The sequence below is a fragment of the Lissotriton helveticus genome, chromosome 3_1 (genome assembly GCF_964261635.1).
Source record: "Lissotriton helveticus chromosome 3_1, aLisHel1.1, whole genome shotgun sequence".
Classification (NCBI taxonomy): domain Eukaryota; kingdom Metazoa; phylum Chordata; class Amphibia; order Caudata; family Salamandridae; genus Lissotriton; species Lissotriton helveticus.
The window spans coordinates 1,650,865,441-1,650,883,579 of NC_136061.1; the positions used below are offsets into that span (position 1 = coordinate 1,650,865,441).

Sequence of the window (18,139 nt, forward strand, 5' to 3'; positions counted from 1 at the left end):
TTGATCAACAGTAGAGACAACTACTTCCCGTGACAAAAAAGGTTCTTTCAAAACAATTGGAGGAGAGGAATTTGGATCCAACATGATACCCAAATCTCTTTGGGCGAACCAGCTTATGATACTATCTCCCTTCTGAGAAACATACACTTTAGTGGTGGTTAATCTTTCTTCGTAGTTGATCAATCCCATGAAATATCCCATAACTTTAATTGGTTCCCCATCATAGGCCAAAGGTCTGATATCAGGTCAGAATAACTTAACCTTATCTCTCAATTTTTGTATGAAAAACTCCCTTGCAACAATAGTGATTTTTGCCCCAGAGTCGAACAATACCTTAGTTGACTGACCATCTACAAGAATCATATCAAAAGGACAGTTCTCACTACTTGGATTAAGTATAGTTTGTACCAAAACTTGACCACAGTCAACTTCATCAACACACTCATCATTGTCATCAAAATCATAAAAAATTTCATTGACTTTTCCTTTACATTTTTTCCCTTTACATGCTTGTGAAAAGTGTTCTTTTCTTTTTACATTTGCTACAAGTCACTTTCCACCCTGGACATTGTCTATCATTTGCGAAATGGCCTGACCTCCCACACCTAAAACATTTAATTTGTGAGAAATCAAATCCCTTTTGCATTTGTTTGTTCAGTGTGTTACTAGACGAATCCTCCTTTTTAACTTTTTTTGTGAAATCACATTTTTAGTATTGGATTTTACAACGTGTACAGTGTCCTTTCCCTTGTTGTCACCATTTTTCTTAATCACCTCAACACATTTAATGGAGTGCTCCAATCTTTTAGCTATAGTAATGACCTCATCTAAATTCGGCTCATCCTTTTGCCACGGTTCCTCTCTAACTTTTTCAATGTTGCATCCCAGCATAAACTGGTCCCTTATACGTTCATCAACAGATGCACCAAATCTGCATTTAGAGGCCAATTTCCTAAGAGCAGTTATGTAGTTTTCAATGCTCTCTTCTTCCAATTGAGTTCTCCTGCCAAAAAGATACCTCTCCAAAATAGTGCTAACTTTAGGGAGGTAGTGTTTATCGGGTTTAGCTGTGCACATTTCATACTCATTTAAACTATTGTCATCTAAATCAGGCAGGTGGTCAAATACATCCTGACCTTCCGAACCTAGGCATTGTAACAGTAGTTCAGTTTTCCTCTCTGCGCTTAAACTTGAACCACACACTCTAGCATAACGTTCAAACACTTTACGCCATTTCTGCCATCTGATGGGAGGGTCCCCAGGAGAAGACAAAAAGAACGGTGGTGACGTTACATTTTGCATTTTGCGTATTTTAACAATTGACTTCTCAAGAAGGGAATATTAAAATATACACACCAAAACCTTCAAACTAAATAAAATCCCCTTCAGACGTAGTGTAACACAACACAGATAATCAAGATGTAAATATCAATATTTTTCTTTTAAAATAAACACTACACATTGATAAAAATTGAGAATAATGTCATGAGAAGATATGCGTTAAATAGCTTTTACACGTCACAGTATGCATATAGAACACATGTCAAGAAGTAAACATAAGTAAATGATGTATCTCGGAATTACGCTTCAATGACTTGAGTGTGCGTGTCACTGTTGTTGGTCTGACACGCTTAATAGCAATTCCAAAGTGAGTGGGCGTGTCACTGCTCGTAACACGCTAAAACATACAAAATTACAAAGTGTGCGTGTTACTGGTCGGGCACGCAAAGCAGTCCAAATGATCTTTATAAAGTTGAGAAAACGCGTTTAAAGTGTGCGTGTCACTGTTTGTACACGCAAAACATAAGATGAAAGTGTGAGGGTCACTGATTTGACACGCACTGTTAATCGGACAATCCTTCAAAGATGGCTCCCACGTCAGCGCGATGACGTGTGATGTCACGTGATAACGTCAACTCCAGGGGACCGAGGATCAAAGAGATGCTGGCTAGAACTGAAGAACGCTGCTCTGTACTGAAGAGACGCTGCCAGGAGACACCACCAAGATCCACACAACATTGCTGCTGTGACGTCTCTTCTCAGTCAAAGTACGAACGAAGATCACGAGCAATGCCTCCAGGTAAGTTTAAAAGATGCGATACAGCCAAGGAACAGTGCAAATCGCCATGAGCTTGTATGCTATTTCTCCACGCGCCACAACAACTGTAACTTCAAAGTGGCAATTAATGAGAGTCGATATGTGGGAAAATATCGGGCAACAAGCTACAATACTATTAAATATGCACCTTTGTTAAAAGAGTCAGAGTATTGCTTTGACAAGAGGCTGTAAATATCCAAAATTTCAAACAATATGAGCGGTCCTTCACTGCATAGCAGTCAAACCCGTGAAAAATCCTTCAAAGCGTAGAAATCAATTTTACATAAAATATGAAAAGTCCACCACTGCTTTTCTCATCTTTTTTAAAAATAAAATATTTAAACGACTACAAATGAAGAGTCACATAAGGTAGATGTCAAACAGCTGGATTAAAGCAGATCACAGTACCTTAATTTCTTTTTGAAGTAAGTCCAGTTTGAAGAAAAGTCCAATTTGAAGCAAAGTTCAAAAGAACTAATAAAAAAAAACAAAAAAAAACTGGGTGTTGAGATCCTCCTCTTTGTTATCTTGTGTTGTACCCCGTCCTCGTCGCCAATATGTAAGAATTGCAGGACAATTTCAAGATAAAAATAAGATTTATTGTAATAAGGAGGATCCCATCCACAGGTGAGCTCTTCACTGTGCATCCAGCATCCACCAACTGATATCTTTCTAACCATAACATTCTATGCAGGTGCACAAGGCATTCCAGAGCTCTTAGCAACAAGTACAGGATGCCACACAACCGCACAGCTGTGCGGGAGTCCGAGAGTAAGCCGCACAGCCTGCGCGAACCGAGTCTCAAGCTTTACGCTTCTCTGTGTGGTCATCACTCCTCCGTCATAAAAGTCCCCACAGCCCAAAAAGTCCCTGGACACGGATGCAAGTGCCTTCACAGACAACATGGACACTCCCTGCCTCAGGTGATCAACTCCAGACTAGACGCCTGCATCCATCAAGGCAAGTCAACACCCGCCGTTGTCCCCATTCACCACATGGCTGGCAATGCTATCATGCCAGTCCTCATCAAGTGTGTCTACCGACACCATCTCGAAGACACATGGAGTGGAGTCCTTCACTAGTGCCAAACTAGTCAACAAGAAAACTCAGAGGCTACCTGCTAACCCAAACTGCAGGAGCAAGAGCATGTCCTGACCAAGACCGATATACCCTTGAGGTTTGTGCGAGAGACTGGCTACTGGCTCATCGGCGGTTTACAGCTGCCCGCAGCCGGCACACATGCAGCCCCATCGCAGCCTACCAGCAGTCCTGTGGCAAGCCCGACGAAGGGTCCCCCCAGGCGGGAGAGCGGGAAGAGACATTGCCCCACCGACAGGTCACCGGACACAGCAAGACAGCCTAAGAGAGACTTTAGGAAAGACAGAAATGATCCAGTGAACTTTCACCATGGACTCCCACCATGATCTTGACGCACCTAGCTAATCGACTATTGTTACACACCACATACCATCATCCAGGTCAGTGGACAGAAGTTACGTGGGACTAAAGGACATGTTTACACTGGCACGCTCCTAGTGCACAGATGACATCTTCAAGCAAGAGCTCGTATCCTGAACCGATCAGGTTAAATGATGAATACCTGCTGAGAGTGTCCTGCCACAGTCGGAGTCACCAGTCCTGGTCTGCCGTCTTCCTGATGCCAGATCCAAGAAAGTGATGGACCCTGTGGTGTATATTTTGTTACCGTTGATCCCTACAGGTTGAACTATAGTGTTTTTGTTTTATTAAAATTTGGGAGGTATGTTATGTCCTGCGAGACACGTTCTAGTGTTTCGACAGGCATAGATTTTATAGCCACTCCCCTATGGCTGGTAATTCTGCTGGCGGAGTTTGAGGAGGACGTTTGGATAGAGCTGCTCCCGCTTTTCTGCCCTCGCAACCTCCGTGGCCCCGCGGTCTGCCGATAAACCACAGCCGGGTGAAAGGACCCACATCGAGTTGCGGCTGCGAGGGAGACGGGGACGGAGACTTACGAACAGCGGTCGCGGCTGTTCAATTAAACCCGTGGTGACGGCGGCGGTTGTCCTGACCACCTAGCTAAGCAGTAAAAAGAGGTGAGAGGGGGTTTAAGGGAGAAAGCCCCGACAGGTCTCACTGTCCAACAACATCTGCATGCCCCCCTCCCGCTGCTGACGCCTCTCCTGCTTGGATGTAATGAGCAGGGGCCTTAGGATTGGTTCTACCGGTGTTTCTGTACTGCCCGCCACCCGCCCGGAGGAAAGACTGCTGAGTGATTGACCACAGACTGCGGATTTGGCAGCTTTAAAGACATTTGATTTTCCTTTGCCTGTTTCACATTGATGGTTGCTGCTCTGCGAGTGTGAAGCCCCATGAAGCAGCTCGAAGTGTCCTGCACACACAAGCTGAGCTGAGAGTTCGTTGGTGCATTCCGTGCGAGAGTTTGCTTCTGAACGCAGCGGAGCCTGGTGTGAGGCCGAAGCCGCGAGGGTTTCCTAAAGGCGGCAGGAGCCGCGAGTGAGGCCTAGTCCACTGTAAAAGCCACAAGTGTTTCCCGGATGCGGCAGGAGCTGCAAAGGTGTCAATCCCTTCTGTGTAAGGTGATAACAAACGCTCCATTTTGATCGCGATCACCGGCCATTAGGTGAGCTATTGTGATACTAAGCGGGCGCGGTGGGGGCGAAGTGGCAGAGGTGAGAAGTGGCGGGAAGGCATGGTGATCTGCTTTGTGAGCGGAGCAGATTAGCAGAACAGCGGGTCCCAGCTAAGAGCATTCCGCAACCCGCAATCCACAACCAGTCTTAAGACACAACAGCAGCAGCAGTAGGCCCACAGAAAATCGTACAAGGTCTTCCTAACTTGAGTATTTGTGTTTATGTCCACGGAGAGCTGTAGTCGGCACGGTGTAAGGGGCCGCATAAAACCTTGTTGACTCTACCACGAATACCACGATTGCCAAGAGCAGGAGCTTCGCGGTTTCTGTACATAAACAGTAGGTGGATTGAGCAGTCAAGGGACGCTTGCCGTGATTAGTAGTGATCGACACGAGCCAGGGGGGGTCGGGGGTCAATGCCCAGAGCCAGTGTGTACAGATTTAGTATACCGCGGCTCCTGGTCTGAGCCCTTTTCTAAGCACCTTCCTAAAGGACCCATTAGCACTTGTGAGAGTGCGTGGCTGAAAGGGAGTTTGCTTAGCCAACCACCAGCAATAAGTTTGTCAATCCACCAAGACATCGGCATAAAGGAGAAACAACGAAGAAAAAGCGGCGAATGCGGAGAAGTAGGGGATACGTTTTGTATGGAATAGAAACCTCCTTCACCTCCTACCTGACAGGCTTACGCTGATCAGTTACTTAAACGAAAAGAAAGTAAAAACAATTTCAAAAGTGAAAACTCGTTAAGTAAAATGAGGTCTGGGAGAACCAGAAAACAATTGACACAAAAAACGTCAGGAAAAAACAAGTCCGCTAATTCCTTTACAATTCTCAATATTTGGAAAACCGGCTATCAATAAAAAATGTATGTTGTTAAAAGATCCGACGACAGCCATTTTTTCAGAAACAGGCCAACTAGAGGGTCTTCCAAACCCATTAACACCGCAAAAAAAATCATCTAAAACCCGAGAACAACTATATGGAGAACACAGAAACTTGGAATAAAAGTCATATAGTCATCCAAGCTCAAGTACATGCTACTGACAGTGTAGACTACGTACATTCAACACCAAAATCAGCATTACAGACAACACCATTTACACAAATGCCTGAAGAATTGCATTGGGAAATCTCGGATACCCTCAACTGTGCAAGGTGTACACAGAACAATTCATGGCTACACTCAATTTCATTAACAAACAATACTGATCTCCTTCAAGCTCTGGAAGTCGAAACCTTAAATGTTCTAGAGAATAGAAAGAGCAAAGTATTATTAGGAAAATGGATAGATCCCATGTACCCGACGATTGACATATCAAGTACTTTGGAGCAGCCAATCCAAACCCTGAGCCTACCAAGTAACAAGGATATCGCACACGAGCGGGAAGTAGAAAACTTAAACGCTCCAGAGAATAGAAAGACAAAGGAATCAACAGAAAATAGGAAAGAGCCAAGGTATGCAACTATGGAAATATCAAGTACTCTAGAGCCCCCAATCCAGAGCCCATCAAATCCGAATACAAAAAAAGCTGATCAAGAACGGCCGTCTCAGGGCTGTGTAAAAACTGACACAGCAACGTCATCACAGAGTATTATCCGATCAGTAGACAACGTTGTGGAATCAGGAACAAACAAAGATAAAAGTAGAACCATACCAGCATCTGAAGAAAAAGGAGTGACTCAGCAGGCAGCATATACATCATTACTTAAAGTGCTGGAAACTACAATAACAGTCTTGAATATGCAGTCTGACAAGTTAGATACCCAGATTGTCCTCATGAACATCATTGCTTCCTACATCGTAGGAATAAATACGAAACTGGAAACACTAGCTGATCTAACAATGAAAGACCGAGAAATAAAAACAGTATTCAGCAAACACTGTGTATGTGGCCCGATAACTGATAAGCTAAGCAATGTTCCAGCGATACTAACAAGCATTCTAAATGATAGAAAAAAGTCCAATGTACAGGAGGAAATAACAAACAGTCTAACAAAAGCTGCAGTAGCAAACCCACAAAGCGTGGGTACCGGGGTTTCAAAAGTATCAATTGTGGCAAGAACGCCAAGGATTTCTACGGATATCGAAAGTCACAATCATAAGAAAGGTAACACCGGGAAGGAACCACAATATATGACAAGTGATGGGCATAGGACCATAGTAAAAAATGCAACCGATGGTCACAGTGAGCAGCGGCAACAAGATGATCAAAACAAGGTAGAGAATGGCTGGCAAACAAAGAGACAGAGAAAAAGAGCAAGGAAATCTAGAAAGAAAAATCTCAATGCTATACAGGAAACTACTATTAGTAGGAAATGGTTCCCCATCTTTGAAACCAAAAAACATGACGTCGACTCAGAAATGAGAGAGGTACAAATAGATCAAAAATCTACAATAGACGAAGACTGTCAACAAGGAGATCTTACCGAATGGTCATCATTAAGCCATAGCATACAAACAGATGAATCATGTGATATAAGGCAGATAAATCAACATCAAATTGTATGTGCATCGAAAAGAACCATTGCAAAGTTTACAACCTTCAATAAGAATAATCTGCCAAAACCCACGGTTAGCTTACAGATGGAGCAAAGGGATCGCTCACAAGAGATGCAAAAAACGGAAACCAACGCAAAAAGAGGCAACAATCCAGATCTCTTTGGAAAGATGCAAAGAGGGACAGTAGAACAAACGCAAGAAAGGCACCCTTTGTGCGGTAGAAGAAATACCGTGGAAAGAAATGGCACAGTAGAACTGGACGGTAGAAATTGTGCAAGTAAAGAGGAATCGAAGGATAAACTGAGCATTAAAATCAACACACAATCAGGGGTTAGATACAGAAGTATTCACAGAGAAGTTTCATGCCTCACCTCCACAATTCAAGCAGCAGATGACCAGATTGACCTAGTGCATAGGAAGGAAGAAGCAGCAGAGATGGAGCCGAGGAAACCACCGATTGAAGAAGTACCCAATGAGAACCTCATAATTAAAGTCTATAAGCGGGAAGGTGACAGTCATGGAACCACTCAAAGAGAGGTACTTCAACGGACAGAACCAAGAGTCACGCATCAGAGTAATACTCGAGAAAATAATTGGGATAAACAGATCATATTGACCCCCCAATATATCTCTCAGGGACAACAATATCTTTTAAATCGAGGGAATTTATTAAAATAAATAGCTGAAGCATCTGTCTACTTCTGATTTGTTGTCAATTGAATTTCTGGATAAAGAAGAGAATAGTAGTTTGGAAAAAACATTATCAACCTGGCAAAATGAAGATACTGTAGCATTAATAATGAATGCCAGAGAACGGTTTGAAAGTTAGGGTATCGTATTGACAAGACCAATAAAGAAACGATATCCCTCACCCCTAATAACAGAGATAAAGAAAAGGGAAAAAAAGGAAATACAGAGCATACCAGCATACTCAGTACTCCATTACGCAAGAGGAAAATCAAACCTGGCCGGAGAAACTACAGTGAGTCCTATTTGGCAACAAGAGGCCAATAAATGGAATTGGATGGCCACAGCCCTAAATGTAAGAAATACGGAATGACCAGCCATAAAGGGCAAGAGCACCATCAGGAGTAATATAAGATTTTTATCTTGGAACATCGTGGGTGCCAAAAAAGAATTAGAGGAAGACACAGCAAGAAACATGGATGATGGAGTGTAAGGAGGTACCCAATTATACACTTCACGAAGTAAAGGCTATCAGAATACACAATTATGGAAGGCCAAAGGGTGGTTTGGCAACCTACATCTCAACTGCGCTAAATATCCGCACAGAGCAATTATCGAGTATGACACATGATCTACAAGTAATAAAAATGGAAGAGGGTAAAAAAAAAATAATACAACAGTTATTCTAATAAACCTCTACATGCACCCAAATGCAAGGAAAAAAAAGGTACAAATAGAAACATTAACGTCACTAGTCGCCTCGATCAGATTCGATAATCCAGAATGGGAAATCATAACAACTGGGGATTTTAATTCACATTTAATCCATACACCAGAAGATGATGATCAGCTATCAGTCGACAATGAGCGATGGGCCGTTACGCCACAAGCACATGCATTAACGAAGAGACAGGACCTAAAGGGGCAACAGCTGGTCCAGACACTAGAACATCTAGGCCTGCGAGTCCTAAACGGTAGAACAAAAGAGGACAACCCTCCACGGTGGACCTATCAAGGTATTCACGGGCAGTCAATTCTAGACTATACTATAATAACACTTCCCTTACTAGAGTGCATGACGAAATATAAGATTAAATATTCCACCCGAAGCGATCACGCATATCAAGTATTTGAACTGGAATTAGGTTATAACAAGCATTGTACTGCCCCTGCAGATCTGGGTCAGTTGACCGCGACAAACCTCAAAAGAATTTGGCGGTCAACAGATACCCTACCTGAACTACTAATATTGGCTAAAGATATAGTCGAAGCCAAGAATACAACAGGCAAAAACACAGTAGAATGCTGGTCTATCTTCACCAAAACGCTATTGCTTAAGGCTCCAAAAATCAATTTCGCACAGTCCAGGAAGCCTAAAACCAAAACTAATATGTCTAGGACAGCATACTGGTTAAGAAAAGAATTAAGAAAGATGGTAAGGAAAAATAACACACAGAAAGCCCCCAAATAGTCATGGCAGGATATAAAGACCGCCAAAAAGCAGTATAAAATTCAAATTTGGAAGGAAGGATCGTAGAGCACAACAGGAAAGCCTATGGACAAAATTACTCTACAGCGCCAAACAAGCAAACAACAGGCTATTTTGGGAACAAGTCAACCAATTGATACGATCAAAAAAAGTGATAAACAGCGCATCTGTATCAGAGAACGCATGGGTATCCCATTTAACAAAAATATTTGAGGATGATACAAGATCCGTGAATCAGCCAATCGCTTAGACTACCAAGGCCTTAACTGCAGTACCTTTATTAAATTTTTTGTTTTTAGAAAAACAAGAACTCAGTACCGGGTTTTGTGCATAATTCTAATCATCAACTAGACGTTAAACAATTGTATAATTTGTACCACATGATAACATGATATATAATTTCACTTTCTTTTTATTGCATTATTATTTTTTGTTTTTTTATGAATTCATTATTTTTTCCTCTATAAATATGAAATAAATAAACTTATATGCAATTATTGTATTACACATACATAAGATACAAAAACCAGCATAATACAGATTTCCTTAAATTACAATACAGTAGTCCATGATTGTATACATAACCAAAAGTCCATTCAACGCGTTTCGGCTATGCCTTCCTCAGGAATTCTGTATATTTCTCATGAGCGTTAACTATAAAATGAGAAACTGTATCAATTAGTTTATTGGTCCTACAACTGTCAACGTCTAACAGATTGCATACATTTTCCTATTCACTTTTTACTTCTAGGACAACCTACCCATCAAGGGGGCTCGGTCTAGCACTACCACATACCGATACCACCCAATTCCCAATACATTGCTATACATTAATTACAGTGCATAATCATCTTAAAAAACATTATTCTGTGCATTGTGTCCGTTTGCTATACATTACTAACAAATATATTCTTATCTACAAAAATATACATCTGTACAGTATCTACAATCATTTCTCAGTTGCTATTTTATATTTGCCCATCAGCATACACAGCTATAGCACCTCTCCTGAGCTAGTTTATGATCATAGATATTCCTTCTAGATAGCTTATCTATGATCATTATCTAGAACTTTTGTGTAAAACAATAATTCATTCAAATAATGGACTCGTCCCTTTCCTATGGTCATGTAATCCAAAACTATCGAATAGCAAAGTATACACTTCCCATTTCTATATCCAATGTTTGTAATTTACAGTGGGGTTCCAAGCTATGATTGTTGCAGTATTAGCATAATTTCATTCCTACAAACAATCTTAACTGCAGTACCCACTGGGAAGAATCTGGCACGATCATTCGACCAAGGAACGATTATAACTCAGGAAAGTCAGGGCTACCCAGTAGAAGACATTGCAAGAATAATAAAAAAGGGACGCAAGGACGGCGCCCCTGGTCCAAATGGCATTCCTCAGGCCCTTTTCAGGACGGATCCAGACTACTGGGCAAAATCACTACATGGTCTTTACAAGGAGATCACCATAACAAACACCCTTCCCATAAGCTGGAAGTGGTCAATCATTAATCCAATTCACAAGGGTGGCGACCGGGCAGATCCAGCAAACGGTTAATTGCATTAATGGACGTGGAAGCAAAATACTTTGCCACACTAATCCTGGAGGACCTGATTCCTGTAAACCAAACGGGATTTCGTAAAGGTTGTGGCACCACTACAAATATCCTAGCTCTTGCAACGATCGCAGATAAATGCAAACACCTACAACGACTGCTAGACGCGTGTTTCATAGACTTCAAATCGGCATTTGATCGAGTGAATCGTGGGCTACTATGGACCAAACTACATAACCTAGGGCTTTCAGAAACAATATTACTCCCAATTATACAACTCTACACAAATACATGGGTCCGTGTAAAACTGGCGAACAGTACCAAATTAACAAAAAAAATACCAACTAACATCGGACTAAAACAAGGTAGTGTATTAGCCCCCCATTTATTCAATCTCTTTATGGCTGACCTCTCACCTCGATTGGATCAAGCTAATGCTCATCCACCACGTCTGGGAAAACTGCCCATAACGCATCTCTCTTATGCAGATGATATTGTGTTGCTTAGCCTGACCCGTGTAGGCCTTCAAAGAGCGCTCAATGAACTTTTGCTGTTTGCCAACATTAACGCACTGGAGATCAACGAGACTAAAACAAAAACGATGTCGTTTACAAACTGCTCACGACATCAGTATCAATTTAAATTAGTAGAAAAACGCCTTGAAATAGTAAAAACCTATAAATACATAGGGGTTTATATTGACAAAAGTCTGAATTTTCAATCCCAAATTCAATATCTCGGAAAAAAAGGAAATGGAAATATTTACGCCTTTTGCGCTATCGCGAAGAAACTATATGGCCCGTCATTTACGCCTCTAATATCTGTGATGGCCGCGAAACTTCTACCATCAATCACGTATGGAAGCATAGCGTTATACGGGAAAGATATTAAAATCTTAGACTCATTACAAGCAAAGGCATACAAAAAAGCTTTCAGACAACCCCAGTCAGCAGCCCCGGCACAGGTCCGACTTGAATTTGGCCTCATTAAGCAGGATATTGGAAGAAAATATGCAGCAATCAAAACATGGTACAAACTATGGCAGAATCAATCCAACCTGCTAAATGAAGCCCTGAGGCAAGCCCAGGAGGATCCAAATTCAAGCTACGGTAACTATTTAAAAAAGGCATTAGATGAGACAAAGACAAAACAGCTATGGTCAAAGAACCAGTCATTCCAAATTTTCCGTAGCTTAGCTAACAAGGGGGCAAAACTACAATCATTATTGGCAGATAAAGCCACCTTATCAAAAAGATCGCACGGATGGATGGTTCTCCAATCATACACAATACTGCGACCGGCGGAATACCTCGGCGCAACATACTCGGCGCACTTGAAACTCAAATTAATGGCAACAAGATTTGGGGTATTACCAAGCCTAGCTGAGCAACCGTCGTGGAAATATAGTGGCATCAAATCTTGTGGTTTATGTGAGACGCCTGGCAAGATATCATTCATCTAATATGCGCCTGTCCTAATCTAAAAATGGAACGCACGCGATTACTGAAAAAAACATTCAATGTCGGAGGTATTCGAACGTGTAGAGGCACAATAATTAAAGGACTTAGTACGACTGACCCTCAGCTGACTTGTAAAATAATGAAATTCTTATTGTATTAGGAGACAAATTTTAAATTGGCATCATGAGAAGGACACTGCTGTCGTTTTATTGGAATTACTGAATTATATCATTTAAAAAAAAAAAAATTATAATGACATTGTAGTACTATACTAATGGTTTCTGTGTCAATAATTTAGCGGCATGCGGGCCCAAGGCCCACGACACAACATATGTGTCAAAAACAGGATCCCAAGGAACTATCTACATAAAATACAAATCTATGATCTGTGTGCTACATTGTCCTTTGCAGCAGGCACATTAGTACTAAATGATACTTTATGAATCAAAACTATGACCAGGCAACAAACAGGTCTCTCCAGCAAGTGCATTAACCACCATAAATATCTTGCATTATTATCCCATCAAATTTGTCAGGCACATGAAGACCCCTACACAAGAGCCGTTAACCCACAAGATATTTTAAAATACTGCCTTTTTCTGGCTCATTAATTAAGCAAAACATATTCAGTGTCACCTTTGTCCTTGTTGCCGATTTCTTTGGGGTATCTTTTAAATTAAAAAAATTACATATTGACGGTCAGACTCTGCTCTACATGTCCCGTGTGACTTCACCTTCTTATCTCTGCCACAGTTTGACCTCCAATGTATGGTTTCTTCCCCGAGGACATTTTTTTCCCAATTCAAGCGCTGTCCGTGACCGCCGGAAGTTCAATTCCTCGCGTCATTCCGAGCCGGGCAGCGGTAGCGAGAACACGGACATGGGAGACGAAGCTTACACATACCCCGTCCTGGTGCGGGGGGACTGGGGCTCCCAGGGCTGCACCAAGGCGCTGAAGAACAAGCTCCTGTGCTACTTCCAGAGCCAGAAGAAGTCCGGCGGGGGCGAATGCCAGATCACAGTCTCCCGCCCCGGGGAGGTGCGCGTGCACTTTGCCGAACTCGAAGGTACCCCTCGGATCTCTTTCCGCACTCCTTCTGGGATGGGATTTCATATTGGGAGCGAGGCGTCTTCGAGCAGCATTGAAAAGTTAACGTATGGGTGCGTTGAGGAGGGTCCCCGTGATCAAAACGTGATCGTTGAATGTTGAGGTAGACACGCTACAAATGAGCACGTTTGTGTTAGGGATTTTACCTGAACTATGGTTGACGCCTTTCTCAGAGAAAAGTACCCGTTGTTTATTTACGCTGTAAGAGTCTGCAAAGGCCCAGCCATGATATTACATTTTTTGTTGTTGTATAAAATCGTCCAAATTCGTTTTTAAACATGGCCTTTCTGTCTTTGTTTACTTGAATTATCAGACAGGGATCACCGAGGCGGATGGGGAAGTATAACACATTTTAAAGTGCCTTCTATTTACTTTTTTTTAATAAGGGAAAAATACCGGTTTTAAGTCATTTTTCTAAATGTTTGTACTGCGTGAGACATTAAACGCCAGTCAGTGTCAACCCTACTTTATCTCCCAGAGTTCTATGCAATTTTTATAACTCCCTAAGTCATCTCAGCGGTCCACTGACTGTCATGGGAGATTTTAAGTCGGGCAGCAGTTTGTAAGCGGACCCCTTATAAGACTGAGCGCTAAAAAATATGTTTGGCCGGAAAAAGTGCAGCACAGACCACCAATGACTTTAATATGTGCGAAAAAGGCCGCTTTATTGAAGACCGGTGTACCTCACAAAACATTACCCTTTTGCCTTACAAAACTACACCTCGCTATACATTGATTCACTTGCATATCCTCCTCCCCCACCCCTAAGGTTTCCCCACCCTTATCTTTTTTCTTTGCCACTATTTAAAAAAAAAAAAAAAAACTGCTCGGTCATTAACTGTTGAACTTTAACCCTGTAACCTCTTCTTTACTTCTCAAACATCTACCTAACTATCTCCTATACTAACCTTATTGCTGGCTCCTGGAGTAACTTGTTTTCAACCATAAAGTTAAACTGTAAACCTTCTAAAAACTAGGTACCAGGGGCCGTATTATTCATTGTGATAGAACCAGGGGCCGTATTATGCATTGTTATAGTTTGCGCACGGCGAACTCGCGCTGAAAACACGGAGCAGCTACTCCGTGTTTGCAAGGTGCAGGCGGCACCCGTCTGCACTTTCAAACAGGATTTGAGATCCCCTTGCAGGCGGGTGCAGTTAGTGACTGCACCTGTCTGCAAGAGGATGTATTGGGGGTCCCTGGGTCCCCCTTTGCCCCCTGCAGAGGGCTGCTCTCAGGGGGCGCACTGACAGTGCACCACCTTTCAAATGGGTCACTGTCAGTGCGCCTCCTGAGAGCTGCTATCACTCTGCGCTTGCGTCTGTACTATGGCACTGGTGCAGAGTCAAAGGAATCCCCTCATTTGCTTAGGGCACGCCCCTATGCAAATGAGGGAACACCCTCTGAAGGTAGCGCTGGCGCCAGCGCTGTCGGTAATATAGAAGGGGACGCACAAGCATCTGCGCCCCCTTCTATAATACCAAAGTGCACCGGGGGAGCGCAAAGCGGGCGTAAACACCTACTGCACCCAAGGGCACTTATTGTAATACGGCCCCAAATGCCTTGCACCTGCTTCAAGCAACAACTCAATACATTGCACTTCCCCTCCAATGCATCTGTGCTCAACCAAATAACCTATAACTTGACCCTGCCTGTAATAAACAAACTGTTCTTCAAGGTAAGAGGGAGGGAATTTTTTTTTTTTTGATAATCAACTTTATTGGCATTTCGGAAACAACAAAGAAAAGTCGTTGGTGGCAGCTCAGCATTTATTAGGCACAGGTAAAAAACATTCAGCAGCGTACATAAACGGGTGGGAGGGAACATTTTTACAACTATTCTTCCCCTACATCTGCCGGCTGGCGTCTCACCTTACCAAAATGGTGACATAGCTTGTAAAATGGCCGGTTTTATAGCCCCTGCCCGTCAGCCCAAAATCTCGACCAAAAAGCCTCCCTCTCGTTCGCCCTGCCCCCCGCCAAGCCCCAATCGGTAGGAATGGCAATCGTTTACTCCGGGAACCAGTAGCTGGGGATGGCTGCAGAAAGGAGTTCAGCTATAAAGGAGGAGTGTTTTCAGTAAGTAATCATGCACATTTTTTGTACAAACTCTGCTGCTAGAGACATTGGTAACTAAGAAAGATATGATAGCAAAGCTGTTTTGGCCTATTAAATTGGCCACAAACTGCATTTTAATCTAGCTCGGGGCTAATGCAGAGATCGGTGTTTATTCAGCAAGTTTCATGGTAACTGGTTAAATAACTCCAGCGGTTCATGCATTGCATTTGCCGGAGAGATCTTTTTGCTCTCTCTGCCCACATGTTTGAATTCTAAAATAGCAGTACCTGCTGAAGGGCATAGCTTGTAAGGTTGGGATGTATTTGTATTTTATGTCAGAAATCTCAACGGCTTAATGATTTTGTTGGAGAGATGCTTAGTTATTTTCAGCTCACAAGTTTCAATCCTGGTAAAACAGCTTAGTCTAACCAGCATTGGCATAGTCAATAAGTCTTGCCTATGGTTTGGCCAATATGTTAGCCCTGTTGTACACTAGTGTGGCTGATATTCATTATGGCTAAAACCTATTGCTGTAAAGGAGCCTAGAGTGAAGTGTTTTAAAGCTGAGTGGATTGTAGTATTATGGAGTAGAGTGGCGTAGAGTTAAGTCAAGTGGTAATGGTGTGTTATGGAGTGGACTGTAGTGTTGTGCAGTGTAATGTTAGTTTAAGTAGATATTCTGATATACCACCATATTCACTTACATTTATTCAGCTTATGCTACTCTGATGCCCTTATCTTATACTAATACTTACTTCAGATGCTTTACACTGATAAACTTACTCTGCAGTGTACTGTAGGGAGTATAATGTTGTTTTGTGAAACTATACTCTCACAGGCCCGCCACACTTTACAAAGATTAACAGTGTAAATTTCAGGACCTGTTGGCAAAAAAATAAAGAAACTAAAGTAACATTTTGTATTTCATCCAAAGTGCTCAAAATTGACCCTGCCTCGAGCACGGAGTTGCCACATTTGGCAACTTTGGACATATCTTTGGCACAAGGTGGGCAGAAGGTGAGTCACTGCTGCTCTCAGTACCTTAAAAGGAAAATGTGTGGCAGGTGTAAGTAGGTCTTATCTCTGAGAGAGGTGTTAGCTGGGTTGTATTGTAATGTGGTTGGGCAGGATACGGAATGCAAGAAACAAAATAATCAACAGAAAGTACAGGTCATCCTTCCAGTTAACCACTTGCGTAGCATTAGACACCCATAAGTACATGTAGTAGCAACGTCTTCTAAACAACAGCTATATTTTATGGAACTGCTCAATTTGAATATTGTCCAAGGAAAGGGACTGTAAGAGGGAGTTGAATGTCTAGTTAAAGACATGTTTTTCTGTTCAAGAGAATGAAGGAAAGACGCACCATGAGATGGTGAGTGCGGCTAGAGTTACTAAAAATGTGTGGTCATTTGTTCCTGTGTGGCCCTTTGGAAAGCTTGACTGGTCATCTTCCAGTTGCTTACTACCTTACTTGGTTGTTAATTTGGCACTAATGAGGTAAAATAATTCCCCAGAAGATGTAAACCCATTGAAGACAACTGGTTTGTGGGGCAACCACAAATGGCCAAAAGAGAACACCAGAAAAACGTTATTACAAGGGAAAGGGCAGTGCCCGAAGGACAAAATGTGATTTTCTTTGAGGTCTTGAAATCATTCATTAATATGGAATGCAAAAAACGAAATAATAAACAAAGTCCTGGTAAGCCTTCCAATTCTACGTGCATTTATGCCTGTTACAAGCAATGTTTGTGGTAGTATCAATGAAATCAACCTTAGAAAGTTTGCCACTGGACCAAAAAGCCCACAAACCTTTAAAAAAAACAGCCCACACACTGACCTATCAGACCAGCCCCTCGGGCACTGTGTGATTGCGGTATGGCCAGTCCGACCCTGGAAGATGTACCATCTGTAGTGTAAGAGGGTGTGTTCTTATGTTTAGTTGAATTTGTCAGTTTCAACATGTTGTGTGATACTTTTCTTTGGAACACCATGATGTATTCCAAATCACTTGAGCATCTTCTAGGATAGCAGACAGGCCATGCATATGTATGTCTTTCAAAGGAGGGCGTGGTAGGAGCACACTTATGCGCCAATAATGGCCAATTAATGTATTTTTTGTGTTATTAATATAGATAAATGCCAAGAGCCTGATTTTTTTCTGTGTTGTGTTAGGACATTGTGTTCTTTTTTTCTCTTGATGTGTGGGGTTCCAATAGCCTGGACCAGGCTTCATGGGCGCTGAAGTACATCACAGGAAATTGGCAATTTCGAACTGAGATACTGGCAGCACGCAGATTAATTGCTTCCCTGGTGGAGAGTGCTGCAGGAAGCACAGCGATACTAGTCTTTATTATATATCGCCAGGGCCACGTGGTGTGTGTAGATATGCACAAGCAGGTAATCCATCACTCCTAAAGGGAGTCTAGTCTGCCTCTTGTAGTTGAACATTACAAGAACGCATAACCAGGACTGTTTTTTATCAAACTATCCATGCATTAGGTTTGGTCTCCATATGAAACAATAGGACCAATTTAGAAA

General features: G+C 42.2%; 1 protein-coding gene across 3 annotated transcripts in view; it reads left to right on the plus strand.

Annotated features, from left to right (window-relative positions):
- The window catches only part of LOC144823685 (protein mono-ADP-ribosyltransferase PARP14-like), a 1,720,771-nt gene that overhangs the window by 345,662 nt on the left and 1,356,970 nt on the right, over nt 1-18,139 (plus strand). Inside the window, exon 1 of one of the 3 annotated variants that reach the window (XM_078682413.1) lies at nt 13,227-13,500. The exons of 1 other annotated variant lie outside the window; for it this stretch is intronic. In XM_078682413.1, coding sequence (XP_078538539.1) covers nt 13,314-13,500 — 187 coding nt within the window. In that variant the 5' untranslated portion in view covers nt 13,227-13,313. Of the gene's footprint in view, nt 1-13,226; nt 13,501-13,563; nt 13,645-18,139 lie in introns of those variants that run through there. One more of the 3 variants, XM_078682414.1, reaches the window with a different exon arrangement.